General features: G+C 45.0%; 1 protein-coding gene across 1 annotated transcript in view; it reads right to left on the reverse strand.

Moving 5' to 3' along the window:
• The window catches only part of PLXNA4 (plexin A4), a 584,028-nt gene that overhangs the window by 282,932 nt on the left and 281,868 nt on the right, over nt 1-19,228 (reverse strand). Inside the window, exon 4 of the mRNA XM_060279222.1 lies at nt 15,899-16,030. Coding sequence (XP_060135205.1) covers nt 15,899-16,030 — 132 coding nt within the window. The remainder of the gene's footprint in view (nt 1-15,898; nt 16,031-19,228) is intronic.

Consider the following 19,228-nt stretch of genomic DNA (forward strand, 5'->3'; position numbering starts at 1 on the left):
CTCTGGCACAGATCCCTATGCAGCCAATAAGGACTGTTCCATGTGTTCTACAGCAACACATCCAGGTTGGCCAGCCAATATATACTGTACCCAAGCAGTGGGATGGAGACAGTTCCAGCTCTCTGATATGTGTCTTTCTAGCTCTTAGTCGAGTAGTAAGCTGGTCAGTCTGGTTGTGGAACTCTGTAGCACGAGGGGAGCAAGATACACCGGCCTGATTACTCCAGAGGGTAGGACCTGATCCAATTGATTCAAATCAAAAGAAAATTGATTCAAACTAAGCAGTAGGAAGAACTTTCTGATGGTATGAGCTGATGTTTCTCAGCAAAGGCTGGGCAGTCACTTATAAGAGATGCTCTAGTAATGGACTTGCTGTCTAGATGAGCATTGTAATGTTGAACCAATCAAAAATGCTTTGACAAAACTAACAACAAAAAATGGGTTGGGAGAATAGTGTCTCCATACATTGATACCATTTCTCCTTTGCTTACGCCCTGCTAACATTTGATCTGGCCCCAATATGCTTACTGTAGATTGTGTATCAGAAGATCTGCATAAAATGCCTCTGTTCAGGGCACCCCCAAGGGAGCCCCCATCCTCCCCCCTGAGTTATTTCTGCACACTACCCATGGCTTGTGACCGCAAGGCCATGGCATGTTGTTGTGCTCCCATGTCATTGATAAAAATACTCCCCTTCATAGTGCTAAAGTGTTTGAGAGATGCCCTCAGCACAAGTATGGCTCTGCCTCAGTAGTTTTATAGTTATTGGCTATTGTTCCAGCTTCCTCAATGAAATCCAACATTAAAATGGCTTTCTATATTCCTTGAGTGCATTCATTCCATCACCTCCTGGCAGCAAAATTGGCCTTTCAGCTGTATATACTGCCTCGTGAAAGGCACTTCATAGACTCATATTTGGAGGGGGGAATCCCTCCTGAAAACACACCTTTCCCATGGAATCCTTGCCACTATTCCCTCTTGTACTTTGCTAATATAGTGTATTGGATGCAAGGCATCTGAAGGCAGTCCTGTTTAGGGAAGCTTTTAATGTTTAACAGACTATTGTATTTTAATATTTTGTTGGAAGCCGCCCAGAGTGGCCGGGGAAACCCAGCCAGATGGGCGGGGTATAAATAATAAATTATTATTATTATTACGGAGCTCATGGTGGCCGTACATGGTTCTCCCTCTCCTCATTTAATCCTCACAACAACCCTGTGAGGCAGGTTAGGCTGAGAAGCAGTGACTGTCACCCAAGGCCACCCAGTGAGCTTCATGTGATCACTCTGACCAATACACCACTCCAGCTCCTTCCATTTTAACCATGATTCCTTAAAAAAAGCCAAAGGAATCCTAGGCATTCTGTGGAAATGCCACAGACAGCCAAGAGCATTGTGGCGGGGAGAAAACAGTGGCAAAAAAAGTGATTATGTTCCATGCATTCCTAACGCTACTTATTGTTGCAAAGGTTTCCAAAATGCTGCAGATGAAGAGCTTTGACCAATCAAGCAAGAAGGCAAGCACTTTCATTTATCTATTTTTAATAAATTACCACGTCACCAAACTGCTTCCTTCCCTTGCTTGTAAGTTAATGGAAATCTACACAAAGTGAGTCTAGAAACATCCCCTTCTGGGCTACGGATCACAAGGGCAGGATGATGGTAGCCTGATCTCATTAATGTATATTTAGAGGCACCAAAGTGCTCTCAGATGCACACAATTAGCTTCGCCCACTAATTAGATGAAGAGGGGAGCTCCGTCTGAGGGTATATGGTAATGTGTATTGACTGGAAAATGGGGTCTCTCTTTACAGGCAAGGAAGCCGGGATACGATGTAAGGTTAAACAATTTGTAATTGACGGGAAGCTATTATTACTATTGTTCTTGTTATTAAAATTATTTCTGGTATTTGTGACAAGGGTAGTCAGTGACTTCCATGGGAAATGAGGAGTGGGGGGGTGGCTTTTACCCGAACACGTAAGTAGAAGGTATTACGTACCTCCTCCCCCTTGGCTGGTGAATGAGAAATCAGATGTTCCGGGACTCCTGATGGTTGTGTTAAAGCCATGCCAGCGTATCCATTAGAGCGAGGGGAGTCAAGGCAGGTCCCAAAGCCTCGCTGAGCTATGGCTCCCTGCCTCTTAATGCTACATTTGTGGGATGCGAAGCCAGACATGCCTCTTGGGTGCCTCGTCTGCTGACAGAAAAGTTAAAACCCTGGCTTTGCTTGGGCTCTGCTCTGTATTGGTAGTAACCCCTGACCTTGTTCTTCCCTTGTGTGTAGACCCAGTGACAGGAACAACAGGACTTTATCCCTTTCGTCACATGCAGACACCTTTGCAAATGCATCCAGGAAGTTCTGACAGCCAGCCACCAGCGCCCAAAACTTTTCTCAGCTTGTGCAAGAGAAAGAAGGTGAGGGTCTATCAATGTTTCTCAAACTTGGGTCCCCAGCTGTTGTTGGACTCCCATCATAGAATCATTGAATTTTAGAGTTGGAAGGGACCCCAAGGGTCATCTAGTCCAACCCCCTGCAATGCAGGAATCTCAGCTCAAGCAGCCATGACAGATGACCATTCAACCTCTGCTTCAAAACCTCCTAGGAAGGAGAGTCCACAACCTCCCAAGGGAGACTATTCCACTATCAAATAACTCTTACTGTCAGAAAGTTTTTCCGTATGTTTAGTCGGAATCTTCTTTCTTTTAACTTAGAATCATAGAATCATAGAATCATAGAGTTGGAAGAGACCACAAGGGCCATCCAGTCCAACCCCTGCCAAGCAGGAAACACCATCAAAGCATTCTTGACATATGGCTGTCAAGCCTCTGCTTAAAGACCTCCAAAGAAGGAGACTCCACCACACTCCTTGGTAGCAAATTCCACTGCCGAACAGCTCTTACTGTCAGGAAGTTCTTCCTAATGTTGAGGTGGAATCTTCTTTCTTGTAGTTTGAATCCATTGCTCTGTGTCTGCTTCTCTGGAGCAGCAGAAAACAATCTTTCTCCCTCCTCCATATGACATCCTTTCATATATTTGAACATGGCTATCATATCACCCCTTAACCTTCTCTTCTCCAGGCTAAACATACCCAGCTCCCTAAGCCGTTCCTCATAAGGCATCGTTTCCAGGCCTTTGACCATTTTGGTTGCCCTCTTCTGGACACGTTCCAGCTTGTCAGTATCCTTCTTGAACTGTGGTGCCCAGAACTGGACACAGTACTCCAGGTGAGGTCTGACCAGAGCAGAACTTCTATCCATTGGTTCGAGTCCTGCCCTCCAAAGCAGGAGAAAACAAGCTTGTTCCCTCTTCCATATGACAGCCCTCGGAATATTTGAAGATGGCTATCCTATCTCTTCTCAGCCTCCTCTTTTCCAGGATAAATGTACCCAGCTCCTTCAAGCACTCCTCACAAGGCTTGGTTTCCAGTCTTTGAAAGTCCTGTAGCTTCAGATTCTGAACTTTTGCACATTAAGCATCATGGATTTCGGAAAATATATGGTTTTCATGAACTAAAAGAAGTTTTTCAACTCTTTGGTGTTACTGTCTTCCTTGCTTTTATGTGTGTATGTCAAACACCGACCGGTTGGTTCAATCTGATGCAGGGGATGGAGGAATCCGAGTCAATGAAGAACCAAGAAAAGTCAGAGGCTATGTTGTGCTAAGGCCTTACCAGCACATTGCAGGAAGAATAAACTTACCAAGCTGCTTGCTGAGACTAAGCACACACACACAAAAAAACGTTTGCAAGTACTTTTTAGGCATGTGGTCCAGAGAACACTGCTTTGTTAAGGAATTCAGGCAAACACAATCACAGTGCTACCACCAACAATTTGAGAACTGAATCTAGGCAATTTGAAACACTGGCACTACCTGTTCAAGGCACTTCTCTGCAAAGCTGAGCTAGTTTTGCAATGCAGATCTCCAAATCCTTGTTTCACATCACAGGTATTTTACCTGAAAATGACATCTGGTTGGCCACTATGAGAACAGGGTACCAGACTAGATGGGCCACTGGTCTGATCCAGAACACACTTGTTCTGTTTAATTGCGCTCCAGATTTTGCATCCAGTAGCCATCCCCCCTACCCCCGATCTCATGATAAAATCCTCCAATCTGTCGCCAATTTGGGATGTTTATCCCCAACAGCAAATAATCAGTTTTTGCATTTGAAGTGGAAAACCACATAAACTTGTCCCTATTCAGTTTGTATAGGACTAGCTTAGAGGCTTACCAGCACACACACATACCTATCTCAAACAAGTATACTGCAGAATTTGCAAATACACACACACACACACACACACACACACACACACACACTATCCGGATTTCAGAACTGGGTTAACATCTCAGGAACTACACTGCAGCTTGAGGTCTCAGTAGCTACACAGCAATTAATCAGAGATCCAATCTTTGGTTTGTGTGTTCCAATGGAGCAAACAGGGAAACAGCTTTGGCCTGTAAACCTCCCATAACTTTAAGCCTTCATCAATTACCCACACAAGGGAAATGCTTCCTTTTGAACTTCTTTGATTTCCATTCTGTTTTGTGGATTTCGGTTTTCTAAAAGGCAGTAGATACTCACTTTGGAGGGCAGGAGAAGAAGCTACTTTATCTGCTCAGACGTCAGGCACATATCGACGTGCTCTACAAAGGGCTTGCTCAGATGCCCAGATGAGTCAATATTTGGTAGAGAGCAAGCATTAAATTTTCAAGCATCCTCCGAGTCAAGGTGACTTTCACTGTTTTCTTCTCAACACCCCCTCCTAACTCCTCTTTGCCACACACAACCCCTCCCTGTCAACTGGATTGACAGCAGAAAGCTGTGCTCCACCACTTTGTAGTGCCATCAAAGGTCTGGGAGATACCAGCAGGCCATGCAGTGCAGCAGCCTTCTCACCAAGAGGGAGCAACAATCTTTGAGCCCAAAACAACACCCCAGGAGAACATAAATTTAACAGGGTGCAATATGGATCATGAGAGCTGGACCATAAAGAAGGCTGATCGCCGAAGAATTGATGCTTTTGAATTCTGGTGCTGGAGGAGACTCTTGAGAGTCCCATGGACTGCTAGAAGATCAAACCTATCCATTCTGAAGGAAATCAGCCCTGAGTGCTCACTGGAAGGACAGATCCTGAAGCTGAGGCTCCAATACTTTGGCCACCTCATGAGAAGAGAAGACTCCCTGGAAAAGACCCTGATGTTGGGAAAGATGGAGGGCACAAGGAGAAGGGGACGACAAGAGGACGAGATGGTTGGACAGTGTTCTCGAAGTTACCAACATGAGTTTGACCAGATTGTGGGAGGCAGTGGAAGACAGGAGTGCCTGGTGTGCTCTGGTCCATGGGGTCACAAAGAGTTGGACATGACTAAATGACTAAACAACAAACAACAATATGGATCATGCCATGGCACAGTCTCAAGACTGGAAATACCTAACCAGGAAAAGGAAGCATAGCTCTGAAGGGCAAAAGTAAGAGGACCAAGCCAAGAGATGGGGTGGCCACCAGAGGTTCTTGTTAGGCAAGACACGCAAGGCATATAAAGGGAAGTATAAACTTTTATCGAAGAGCTAATATTGATTACTGGTTTTCAGCAAAATCAGAATGGAGGTGCTTTTTGTGCTATAAACATCAAGAGTTCTTCACATAATTGGAAGCTGAAAATGCCTAATGAAAAAGAATGCAGGCACTTCTCATATGTAACATTGGCTGAATTCAGGTGTTCCAAAGAGAATTTGGAGTAGCTGTGCATTTTGCAAGTGGAAAGAGCAAAGATTCTAAGTAGGGTTCTCATCTCATTGCCCCAAAATCCTACTGGATCAGCCTGAAAGGTCTATCTAATATGGCACCAAGCTCCACACCACATACGACCCAAGCCAACAAGAAGGACTTGAAGATGTGAGTCCACTCTGTTTCTCCATCAATTGGCATTCACTGGCACAAGCAATATGATCCCAGAGATTGCACTGGCACATGGGGCTGGTACTAAACAGCTCCCCGCCACTAGCTCAATAGAGTTAAGCTGGACACTTTTATGAAGAACAATTGTGTTTATTAAACCATATCAACTAGGTGCTGTAGAAAAGTAAAGGCCTGAAACACCCCCCTCTGGTGATGAGTGAGCTCTCCCAGGATTGGGTTGTGAGCTATTTCACCCAAAGTTGGAAAACTACTTATTTCTCAGCCCAACTTTGAAAACCAGTTCCTCCTTGCAACCCCCTATGGTCCCATGAACATTGGGAAGATTTCTGCTGGATCGAGACAAAGGTCTATCTAGTCCAGCATCCTGTTCTCATAGGCCAGTCAGATGCCTATGGAAAAACTCACAAGCTGGATTTGAGTGCAACAGGGCTCTCCCCACTTGTGATGCCTAGAAACCGGTACTCAGAGGCATGTTGTCCCTTTGATAAGGGACAGCATAGCTATTATGACTCATATCCCTTGAAAGCACCAGCACTCCAGCAGGTGCTTTCAAGGGATATGAGTCATAATAGCTATGTTGTCCCTTATCAGGAGACTCTTGAGAGTCCCATGGACTGCAAGAAGATCAAAGCTATCCATTCTGAAGGAAATCAGCCCTGAGTGCTCACTGGAAGGACAGATCCTGAAGCTGAGGCTCCAATACTTTGGCCACCTCATGAGAAGACTCCCTGGAAAAGACCCTGATGTTGGGAAAGATTGAGGGCACTAGGAGAAGGGGACGACAGAGGACGAGATGGTTGGACAGTGTTCTCGAAGCTATGAACATGAGTTTGACCAAACTGCGGGAGGCAGTGGAAGACAGGAGTGCCTGGCGTGCTATGGTCCATGGGGTCACGAAGAGACGGACACGACTAAACGACTAAACAACAACCACAATCCCTTGAAAGATTCTTCCTCAATAAATCTGTCTAGATTTTGGAGTTCTGAAGTACCCAACCTTATTTCTGTAGCAGAAATAAGTATTCGGCATTCTTCGCTGCCTTGTTTTCATTTTTGGATCTTGTGCAGAGCACAGCACACCTGTCGTTCACCTGTGTTCCCCATCACCACTTCATTTATGGTAAAACTCTGCACTTGCCCACTTCAGAATTGACTCTCTTGCAGTGCTGCCATCTCAGAAGTAACTCTCAAACCTAATGAGTCTTATCCCTAAATACAGGACTAAGGTAAAGGGTAAAGGGACCCCTGACCATTAGGTCCAGTCGTAACCGACTCTGGGGTTGCGCGCTCATCTCACATTATTGGCCAAGGGAGCCGTCGTACAGCTTCCAGGTCATGTGGCCAGCATGCCAAAGCCGCTTCTGGTAAACCAGAGCGGCACATGGAAACGCCGTTTACCTTCCTGCTGTAGCGGTTCCTATTTATCTACTTGCATTTTGAGGTGCTTTCGAACTGCTAGGTTGGCAGGAGCTGGGACAAAGCAATGGGAGTTCACCCCGTCACAGGGATTCGAACCGCCGACCTTCTGATCAGCAAGCCCTAGGCTCAGTGGTTTAACCCACAGCGCCACCTGGGTCCCCAGGACTAGAGAGGTGCAATATTGCCTTGGCTACCCGCTTCCTAGTCACATCCAGACTTGACTTCTGCAATGCACTTTATGTGGGGCTGTTTCTCCAGCTCTCCAGCCTGCTTCCAGGTCAGCTCTCACAAACTACTCTGGCCAATGTTTGCCTACCCAGCAGCTCGGGGTGGGGGGTGGCTCTTAGTTGTGGCTTTTGAAACCTGACTCATTCTTTGGGGATGTTGAAGAGGACTCTTGAGTGGCTGGCTAAGGCCACCGCCTTGCAAAGAAAGCTGGCTGTCTGGTTCAGAAAACTCCTCTTGTCGGATTCTAACTCTCACTGGATACAGGGCCATAAGAATTGGAATTGGACTAAGGGCATCAGCCAAACCTACAAGAGTATATTCCTGTGGCCAGATATATGAATCTCAGTGACATCTCTTACCTACTCTCCTGTATTTGAGCATGGCCATACGCAAGTAGTGAGTGAGCTGCCCGTTTCTCAACGTGTCCATGTGTGCAAAGTCTGATCACACAGCAATTATGGTGCTCCCTCACTGCTCTGCTTCAGTGACCTGCCTTGACCTGTGCGGATGTGGGGAAATAAGCCATCAAGAGAAGCCCCGGAATGACGGGCCGTGACACCTCCCGTCCACCCTCCAAATACAATTCTAATTCTATTATCTCAATCACTCCATTATCCAAATAGCACCTCGTCAGTTTCCAGGCCCATTTTCGGACACATTAGGGTAATGGAAATGTGTGCGGTTGAGCAGCAGCTGAGGCTGCCGCCGACATCCAGACAGCCCCTTGTCCCCCTGGACACTCGGCTGGGTGGACCGAAGGATGATGGCTATATATCTGTAGCCCAATCCATTTACAGCAGCCAATGGATGCATTATGACTACAGGACTCCGACAAAACGATATGAGGTTTTATGTAAGCAGAGACTCTGTGCAATCTGTTTTAAAATACTAGGGACTTCCAGCTTTTGTTTCAAATAATTACATGAAAACCAGTCCGTGTTGCTTTCTTCACCCTCTTGTTTTTTTATTCACGTCCCATCAACAATACACAGCTCCTCGCAATACACAGGTCCACGCAGGAGTAGAAAATACTGTAGTATGTGCACAAAGAACTGAGCACCTTACTTTGAACAGGAAGAAATGACCCAAAATGAGAATGCAGAAAATACCTAGATGATAAATTCTGTGGATCTGATGAAAACTTCTGCCTTTCAACAAAATTCCTCAGAGGTTTTACCTAAGAAGCAACCTTCACATTTGTACTGGATTTTGCCCTGAGTGAAATTTCAGAGGCAGTGATAGTGTTTTTAGGTGGGGCGAATGGGCCGGGGGGGGGGGATGTCTAACCAGCAAACTGGAATCCCTTGGCTGGTGTTGAGTCAGATCGAGTATGACTGACTGCTGTTTCCAATCAATTACACCACCTCCCCCTCCATCACAAGCGGTTTTCTCTGCTAATTATACGAGTTTATTATTCCTAAAGCCCAGGTTGAACTCCAAATTCCAGGGGTCAAATGGGGTCAGGCAAGCAATCAGTTCCACATTTTCCTAAGCGAGAAAGCCCCGAGCAATCAGTCACTGCCAAGCAGTTCATAATGACCAGCCTAGAAGTTAATGGCCTGAAGCAAAAAAAAAGAGAGGAAAAAATCCTTTAAGAAAAGAGTGCCATGTATGTTTGGCGGTGGGGGTAAGGAAGAGGACAAAGGAAATGTGAGATGAGCGCGCAACCCCAGAGTCGGTCACGACTGGACCTAATGGTCAGGGGTCCCTTTACCTTTACCTTCAGAGGGACCCAGGTGGCGCTGTGGTTAAACCACTGAGCCTAGGGCTTGCTGATCAGAAGGTTGGCGGTTCGAATCCCTGTGATGGGGTGAGCTCCTGTTGCTCGGTCCCAGCTCCTGCCAACCTAGCAGTTCGAAAGCACGTCAAAATGCAAGTAGATAAATAGGAACCGCTACAGCGGGAAGGTAAACGGCGTTTCCATGTGCTGCTCTGGTTCGCCAGAAGCGGCTTTGTCATGCTGGCCACATGACCTGGAAGCTATACGCCGGCTCCCTCGGCCAATAATGCGAGATGAGCACGCAACCCCAGAGTCGGTCACGACTGGACCTAATGGTCAGGGGTCCCTTTACCTTTACCTTCATTGGAATATCCTGTGATAGAGCCTTTAGCAACGGATGCAATCGAGGTCCCATCTCTGCAGAAGGCATAAAGCTCCGAATTAATCCCCGGGCTCCTTTCTTTTTCTTTGATCAAAATTGTGCCTCTGATCAAAGGAAACCATTTTTGTTTGGGGGAGGGGGGGGAACAGATTAATAAAGCCCTATCTGAGGATTCGAAATACGCAACCACTGGAGCATGGGTCCACTCTCAACTTGCCCTGTTTCCATTATACTCCATTATTGCCTCCTGCCCTCACTGTCTGTGCATGTGAAGGCTTGGCTGCAGCAGGGAAGTCTGTCAATGCGCATAGGCTGGAAACTTGAGCACTGTTGCCATCTTCTCAAATGTGCAGGAAGTGTTGGAGAAAGGCCTATGTGGGATGTGGGGGGGGGGGTGTCAGTGCATGATGGGCACATATGACCCCACTCTCCTACCTCGCATGATTATTATTGGATGTTTGAATGCTCAAGTGTGTTTTATGAATATCCTCACTGGATCAGATAAGGTCCATCTACACCAGGCATCCCCAAACTGCTGCCCTCCAGATGTTTTGGCCTACAACTCCCATGATCCCTAGCTAACAGGACCAGTGGTCGGGGAAGATGGGAATTGTAGTCCAAAACATCTGGAGGGCCGAAGTTTGGGGATGCCTGATCTACACTGACTTTCTCAACAGCACCCAGTTGGATATTTGTTAGCTAGATATGGTTAAATACAATGTTAGCCCTACTCAGAGCAGAACTTTTGCAATTGATGGGCATTAATTTCAGTGGGTCTACTACAGAATTGTAGAATCATAGAATTGTATAGTTGGAAGGTACCCCGAGGGACCTCTAGTCCAACCCCCTGCAATTCAGGAATCTCAACAAAATCATCCGTGGCAGATGGCCATCCAACCTCTGATTTAAAATCTCCAGTGACGTGGAGGGTTGGAGTTGATTCCACAGTCCAACAGCTTTTACTGTTGGAAAGTTCTTCCTGATATTTAATTGGAATCTCCCTTCTTGTAACTTGAAACCATGGATTCGAGTCCTACCTTTCAGAGCAGGAGAAAACAAGCTTGCTTCATCCTCCATGTGACAGCCCTTTAGATATTTGAAGCTGGCTCTCATTTCTCCTCTCAGTCTCTTTTCCAGACTAAACATACCCAGCTCCTTCAACCGTACCTCATAAGGCTTAGTTTCTAAACCCTTGATCATCTTGGTCGCTCTCCTCTGCACACATTCCATCTTGCTATTATCCTTCTTAAATTGTGGTGCCCAGAACTGGACACAGTATTCCACATGTGGTCTGACCAAGTTCTACTATGAGTAGAACTTACTCGAACATAAGCTGTAATCTCTTCTCCATTGACATGTCCACCAAGGCAGCTAACACAATTCCTCCATCTTGTCATGCTACAATGCTATAGAAGTGAAGAAAGTTGCATTTTCCATTAAAAGAAAGGATGCAAATAACACCACCAAACTTTCTGAAGAACTACAAAAGCATGACAGATCCCTTGTCTTCTAGGGAATCTGGCCGCTATCCCTCGATACTTCCTCTTGCATTTTTTTACATTCAGGGAAGGGGTTGGCTTTATGGTATATGTCTACCTTTCCTTTGCTCCATTTCATTTCCCTCGAGCATTGGCTCAAAAAAAAATTGCATTTTTCAGCACGTACCAGAGCTCTTCTGAAGCCATGCAGAGCCTTAGATGGGAAAAGACCCCCCGCCCTCACTGCTCCCCTCCGCGAGGTGCTTAGATTAGATTTGCACTTGCCCAGCTGATTGTTGGTAATGGCCGCTGCCAGAATTGGACAGAGTAATAGCAAATCTGGAGGGGGGAAATCGGTTAACAAACCAGTGCTTGGAAATGACCTGGAAAATGGGAGGTCTCCAGGAGAAGGGGGCCTGGCTGTCAGTGGAATTAGAGGAGACAGCTGTTTAACCAAGTCTGGGATTACTGAGCTTCCAGGATTCATATGTAATCATCAGCTTCTTAAATTTCCTTTCTGCGGGGCCCCCTCTCCTTCCCCACCCACCCCTGCCAGGTGCAGGAGGGAGAGATGAAGATTTTTCCAGATTTGTTACTAATTTCCTCAACAATGAAAAGGGTGGGGGTGGGGGGTTCTTGAACTGTCCTTGTTGCAGCGACCTCTCCCAGCACTGAAATAAGACGGCCAATCTGCTTGGTTCTGAAACAATCGGATTTCGTGTGATGTAGGAGGGCGGGGGAAAGTAAAACAACCAAATAGCGCAGCCACAGAAATATCCTTTGAAATAAATATACATACAGCTTTTAAACACTATGAGTGATAGCTGTTTTGTGTTTTGTTTTGTGTACTGTGTTTCTTTATCCTCCACTTATTTGCCCACCCATTTTGTTCAAATTCACAGAATCCATTCCAGCATTCAAAAATTGCTCTCGGAATACACAATTCAAGCAGAACTGGACAGTTGTCAGAACCACAGAACAATTATTTGACAGAACTGAGGGGATCCCAGCAGCACCCCAAACTAAGATTTTGCCTTCTTTGGAGATCCATAAATGTTTGGAAAAAAGGCTGGAGAAATATGAGGAAGGGCCGCTGTTCTATTCTTAATCTGTACATTAACCATTTTTGAAAGCGCTCCCCAAAATAGCTCCCAGATCAAAACGGGAGTAGTAATGCAACCAACATATATAGCAGAAATAAACAGAGCTGTCCCACTTAAATAGAGAGAATTGGGTGTGCTCTATCTGCAAGGCAGATGCTATACCACAGAGCTATGGCCTTTCCCCAAGAAAGGAGGCTGATTTAGCTCTCCTCATCCATGCAACCACATTGCTCCAAAAAAAAAAAATCTGACAAACTTCATATTGCAGTTGGGGGAAACCTGGGTTTTAACAAATGGTTGTGCCAGAATCTCATCTCGTTTATCCTCAAGACCCCCATCTAAAGCTCGGATAACAAAAGGAGGATTGATAGTGAGTGATGGGAAGCAGAAAGTAGCAGTGATAAGATCGTCATTTATGCAAAACGTGGGCCAAAAATGAGAGAGAGAAAGGTAGAAGAAGGAGAAGCAATCTGTCCTTTGTCGCCGTTGCCCTCACAGCCCATGAGTTATAGCTTATGGCTTAGTAGCTAATGAAGATGAATGGATAAAATGGCACCTCTCTTTCCTATGCAGCTCATATTTGGCATATGAATATTCATGGTGGCGGAGAAGGATGAGGTAGTAACAGGCACCCTTGAAAGCACATGGCAGGTACCCACGGGACAAACACAAATCTTCTTGCCCAGTGGTTCCCAAACCTTTTCAGGCCACTTCCCCGTGGGTTCCAAAAACTCATCCAGGGCCAGATTTAGGTTTGACGAAGCCCTAAGCTACTGGAGATAATGGGGCCCTTTATATGTCCAGCTGTCCTTTGTCAACAACAAATTGTCGCTGTTTTTTTTTCTTGAATATATCCTATATGGTAATTTATGGACCTAATAGGTATCTAAAGCCATTTGCACATAACAAAATATTTTATCAAAGTAATTGTTGAACTGAAATACAATTAAGAAGAAGTATATTGATAGTGAAATACTTTTAAAATTTGGGGGGGGGCAAGAGGGTGGTGCCCTAAGCTATAGCTTGTTTAACTTATATGTAAATCTGGCACCGAACTCATCCCTTGTGCCCTCTTACCCTATTACTCAGAACAATGGTTTGCATGGCACACTAAGGAAGACGACACCACAGTAAAATTCAAAGCAGTAACAGTTCACTCCACATTTGTTCAAAACCTAATTAAAACTATTTAATTCATTCCACAGAACTGATGAACCAGATTTTCAAATAATACCAGGTGTGCAAAGTCTGAAAGTCATTTACGTCTCCAGCGGTCCCTGCCACCTCGGTGCCTCTTAGCACCCCAGCCAATGTAATATCAGCACCCGCAGGGTGTGGATACCACCCAGTTTGGGAACCACAGCTCTAGAACTTTGGTCTTCAACAGGTGGGCTTCGGATCGTGTCATTGACTCTCATTTGCAACATGCCATTGACAGCACTAATTCTACCCGTTCCATTCCATTTGTTCTGAACTATTTAAAAGAGGAGAATGAGTGAGCGAGAGAGAGAGAGAGAAGGAAAGTTTGGCGAAAGGGAGAGGAAGAGAAGAGGCACCACAGGGAGAGGATGAGCGTATATGGTGCAAAATGTTTGTTGCAATTCTGTGAACCCCACCTGTGAGTTCTTGGCATCCTTCTGTCTCTAGAGACAATGGAGTGCGCCTCTAGAAGTTAAGTCAAACCACTGCAGAATCACAGCACCCGCTGTGGCTGCAGAGGCCAGGACCTCATAACTGCCACCTCCCATGTTGCTTTTACTGCATTAGCAGCACTGGAATGACTTCCCCGGAGTTGCAGGCCTGAGCAGTGTATATGGAGGTTCTAAGCCGCCCAGATGACAAGACCGCACTCTCGGCCTTGCTGGTGTGGTTGAAAGGAAAGGAGAGCAAGGCATTTGACACCAACTCCTTCTGCAGGAGTTGCTAGAAGGAGGCGTACAATGTGCCCCCAACTTTCTTAGGGAATTCACTCTGGATTTGCATAGGGTTTAATCCTTAGCCTTTTCTTCTCCCAACTATGTTCCCCAAGGCAGCCAGTACGGGTTTTCCCTCGGGGTTTACTCCCGAATGCTTTCTCATGAATGATTATAGCCCCAAGCCAGCGAAGGTTTAGGATCAGAGTTTTCCTTCACCTAGAAGGGCTACCTTCCCAGGTTGATGAGCCCCACCTGCTCCTACCTAGGAGTAAGTCTCATGAAACAGTGTGGTGGCACTACCTAGTAAACACACATAAGAGCGGGCTGCTCAGATGGACACCACATTTCAGGCTGGGCTTCCTTCGCCCCAAAAAGTCGAAAATGAAAGTTTGATCATTGAGACAAGATGGCAAATCATAGCACTTTCCACCATAAGCTTCAGTACTAACACTAAATAGCAAGAAGAAGTAATCATAAATTGAAGTTGAAGCTGTTATTTTATTTATCCACTAAAATGCTGATGAGTTTCCACAAGGCTTTTTTTTTTTAAAAAAAATGCTACTGGTGTATAAAGAGCTAAACTGAAGACCACTTTGACCCACAGAACTGGCACCGTTCAAGGCACCACATAATACGTGTTCTGCAAGAAATCAGTCTTTGTCTGTGGCAGCACCTGAACTTCGGAACTCCCTGCCCATTGACACCAGGGAGGCAGTTTTACTGTACTCTTCTTGGTACCTGCTCTACACCTGCCATTCATTCATTTAATGACATTTATATACCACTTGAATGGGGGGGAGGAAACCCCTCAAAGTTGTTTACGAAAATAATACAATTGTGAGTAAAAACAATTAAAACACTTTTTAAAAAAACCTAAAATGAGGAATAAACTAAAGGCACATCAGCCTACTAGATATTTGGGTAAATTTAAAGGTAAAGGGAACCCTGACCATTAGGTCCAGTCATGACCGACTCTGGGGTTGCGGCACTCATCTCGCGGTATTGGCCGAGGGAGCCAGCATACAGCTTCCAGGTCATGTGGCCAGCATGACAAAGCCGCTTCTGGCGAACCAGAGCAGCACACGGAAACTCCGTTTACCTTCCCACTGTAGTGGTACCTATTTATCTACTTGCACTTTGACGTGCTTTCAAACTGCTAGGTGGGCAGGAGCTGGGACCGAGCAATGGGAGCTCACCCCATCGCGGGGATTCGATCCACTGACCTTCTGATCGGCAAGCCCTAGGCTCTGTGGTTTAACCCACAGCGCCACCCGCATCCCAGGTATTTGGGTAGGTTTGCCTAAATAAAAATGTTTTGGGCAGGCACCCATGAAGAGTCCAGTGAAGGTGCCTACCTGATATCAATAGGCAGGGAGTTCCAAAGACCGATTTTGTACAGAAGTGGAACAGGTATTATGTGGCCTCAGTAGCAGTGCTGGTTCCTTGTTGCCTCTTTAAGGTCAGAGCGAATAATAATAATAATAATAATAATAATAATAATAATAATAATAATTTATTATTTATACCCCACCCATCTGGCTGAGCTTCCCCAGACACTCTGGGCAGCTTCCAACAAAATATTAAAATACAGTAATCCATCAAATACCGAACAAGCTGAAGTCCCACTGCGAAACATGATCCACAAGACTCTAATTGGAGAAGGAAAACGAGCACACAATTTGTCCTGGCGTTAAAGGATGCCAGAAGACGCTAGCCATGCCACTCACCTGCTTATCAGACATGAGGTACAGATGCTTGTGATCTACGGAAAAATCCATGTCCCGCAAGATTGGGCCGGTATCCACCACCTGGACAATCTCATACTCGAGGGCACCTCTGATGGGTCCATCGACACGGATCTGCAAAAACCAAAAAAGGGAGACATAAGGCAAAGGAACCATATAAAGGGCAAAACATGCGTCCAATGTCACACTCGTGTGTTATTTCACCCTCTGGGAACTAAAGGTTTCTCTGCGTTTGTTCCAAAATCCATCCCATTATTTTATTATGCTCCCTTCCTGTCCTTCCTCCAAGGAGATCAGGGCGGCGTACGCAGATCTGCCTCCCACTCCGATCTTAAACTGCACAACAACCTTGTGAGGTAGGTTAGGCTGAAGAGGTTGTGAGTGGCCCAACCCATCCATTGAGCTTCGTGGCTGCATAGAAATTTGAACCTGGGTCTTTTTCTAGTCCTAAGGAGGACAACAAACACTTATAAAGTGAGGGAAACTCACGTTATATGCACGAATTAAGCCTTCCTATCCTCATCCCTAAAGCCCCGCCCCCCTCCACAAAAAATGATGGACACTTGCAGCCGGGGAGTCCAAGATAGGAAATTTTATTATTTATTTCATAAAATTTATATACCGCTTGAGTGAGTGTAGGGGGGGGCACCTCAAAGCGGTTTACAAAAAAAGATAAACCAATAAAATGATCACTAAAGGAACGGCAACCATAATTTAAAATGTACAGAAAACCACACTATAATAGACTAATACACCTCATTCATTCATTCATTTTGACATAATTTTTATTTGGTTTTACAAGTATAAAATTATAGCAATACAATCAAACTTCACTTAAATAACCATACCCAGATGTTTAGAAAGTTGATGTTGAACTTTAATGTTCTCAGTTTATTGTTACTTGAAGTTTTCAAAAGTCTTAAACGGTTGCTATTTTTTTCTTATTGTTTTGCCCTTTTTTTTGCCCCGATGGGTTTGGTTTCTTACGATCAAGCTGCATACAGATTTGACAAAATGAAAGAACAAATAAAAAACGAGGCCCCAAATTTCTCGCACGGTAATGCAGAGCGAGAGGTAGACTGCAGTGTTCTGCATTTTGTAACAAACAAAATGACTGTTGAAAAGAATGGCTAGTAGCCATAAGGGGAGCCTCATGGATCAGGCCAGTGGCACATCTAGTCCCGCATCCTGTTCTCACAGGAGCCAGTCAGATGCCCATGAGAAACCCGCCAGCAAGATTTGAGCACAAGAGCAATTCTCCCCTCCTGCGGTTTCCTGCAACAGGCATTCAGAAGCATGGCTGACCCTAACTGTGGCAGCAGAGCAGAGCCACTGTGGCTGGTAGGCACAAGAGTCCTCTCCTCCATGAATCTGTCTAATCCTCTTTTAAAGGTAAAGGTAAAGGTAAAGGGACCCCTGACCATTAGGTCCAGTCGTGACCGACTCTGGGGTTGCGCGCTCATCTCGCATTATTGGCCGAGGGAGCCAGCGTACAGCTTCCAGGTCATGTGGCCAGCATGACAAAGCCGCTTCTGGCAAACCAGAGCAGCACATGGAAACGCCGTTTACCTTCCCGCTGTAGCGGTTCCTATTTATCTACTTGCATTTTGACGTGCTTTCAAACTGCTAGGTTGCCAGGAGCTGGGACCAAGCAACGGGAGCTCACCCCGTCACAGGGATTCGAACCACCGACCTTCTGATCAGCAAGCCCTAGGGTCTATGGTTTAACCACAGCGCCACCTGGGTCCCTAAAATCCTCTTTTAAAATCCTCTTTTAAAGTCATCCAATTCGGTGGCCATTACTGCCTCCTGCAGGAACGAGTTCCACAGTTTAACTATGCGCTGTGTAAAGAAGGACTTCTTGTTATCTGTCCTGATCCTTCCAACATTCATATATATGTCTTAGTCTTCAGCCTCAGTCACTCACACAGAACCAACCAGCCAGGGTGAATAAAAATCATTAAAATAATAATAATAATAATAATAATAATAATAATAAATGGGATTTTTTAAAAAATCTAAATCGGATTTTTTTATTTATTTAAATCGGATTTTAAAAATAAAATTCTTTGGGAGGAAAAATATTTCTAAATATAGTCTTCTATTTAAGTTACATTATAGTCCAAAAGCTACTCATCAGGAAATAAGGATTTGTTTTAAGTGTTTCATGTGTGCTAAAACTAAGTCTAAGTTTAAAACAACAACAACAACACATTTTAACCCCATCATTTAACAAACATGGATACATATGCTATAATGTTATAGTTTTAGTTAAACAAATTGTTTAAATGGTTATTAAGGAAATGATTATTTTCCTCCTTCCAATAAAGTAGAGCAGAAAAGTTGTCCAAATATGAACAGTTAACTTATTAAACCTCACCATAATTTCACAATTGTCTATATGTATTTCTAATAATATGACCATTATTATTCCATAAATGAAACTTTCATATGGCTGTAAATATTAAGATCATACCAGCAAGAATGAGTCTTTCTTTCTTTCTTTTTACAGAAAGAACGAACGAACGAACAAAAGAAAGAAAGATTTCAATCAAGTCTTACTGACTAGTGATTTAAATCATGATTTAAATTGATTTGATTTAAATCAAATCCATCCTGCAACCAGCCTCCACTTTCAAAGTCCCACCCCATAGCCAATCTGAAGGACCCTGATGTAACGACATTAATTCCACCTCCCCATAGCCCCCCCCCACCACGCATTTCTATTCTGCCAGGAAGGTTGCTATTAAAAACAGCCGCCCAGCACTCTGCAAAGGTCAGCCATCATAGGGATCCTGCTGGCAGCTGTTTGTTTGTTTGTTTGTTTGTTCAGATGCTATCTGGGGCTGGCAACCGTATTTATACCCACTGAAGACAATTAATATCCTCTCCCAGTAGCAAACAGATGCTTGCGTTCAAGCCTTCCAGCTTCAGCCCGGCCCTGAATGATCTCCTTAATGAGCAAACAATACTATTAATCTTTAAAGGTGCAGGAGCCTTCACTCTCCACCCTCTCTAGCCTGGCCAAAGGATATTCCTCGCAAGGCAGCACAACATCAAGGCAGGAAAAATTCCAGGAGCTCTGGGGTAATGGGGGCACTCCTCTGGTGGCATGCTTCCTGGAGCTTGAGACCACAGCAGCCAGCCATAGCTGCCAAGTTTTCCCTTTTCTCGCGAGGAAGCCTATTCAGCATAAGGGAAAATCCCTTAAAATAAGGGATAACTTGGCAGCTATGCAGCCAGCTTCTGCTGTCATCATGGTCAACGGCCAGGGAGAATGAAGGGTTGTAACTATAGATAGGGCAGGGGAGA

This window comes from Zootoca vivipara, chromosome 10 (genome assembly GCF_963506605.1).
Source record: "Zootoca vivipara chromosome 10, rZooViv1.1, whole genome shotgun sequence".
In the NCBI taxonomy this organism is placed as follows: domain Eukaryota; kingdom Metazoa; phylum Chordata; class Lepidosauria; order Squamata; family Lacertidae; genus Zootoca; species Zootoca vivipara.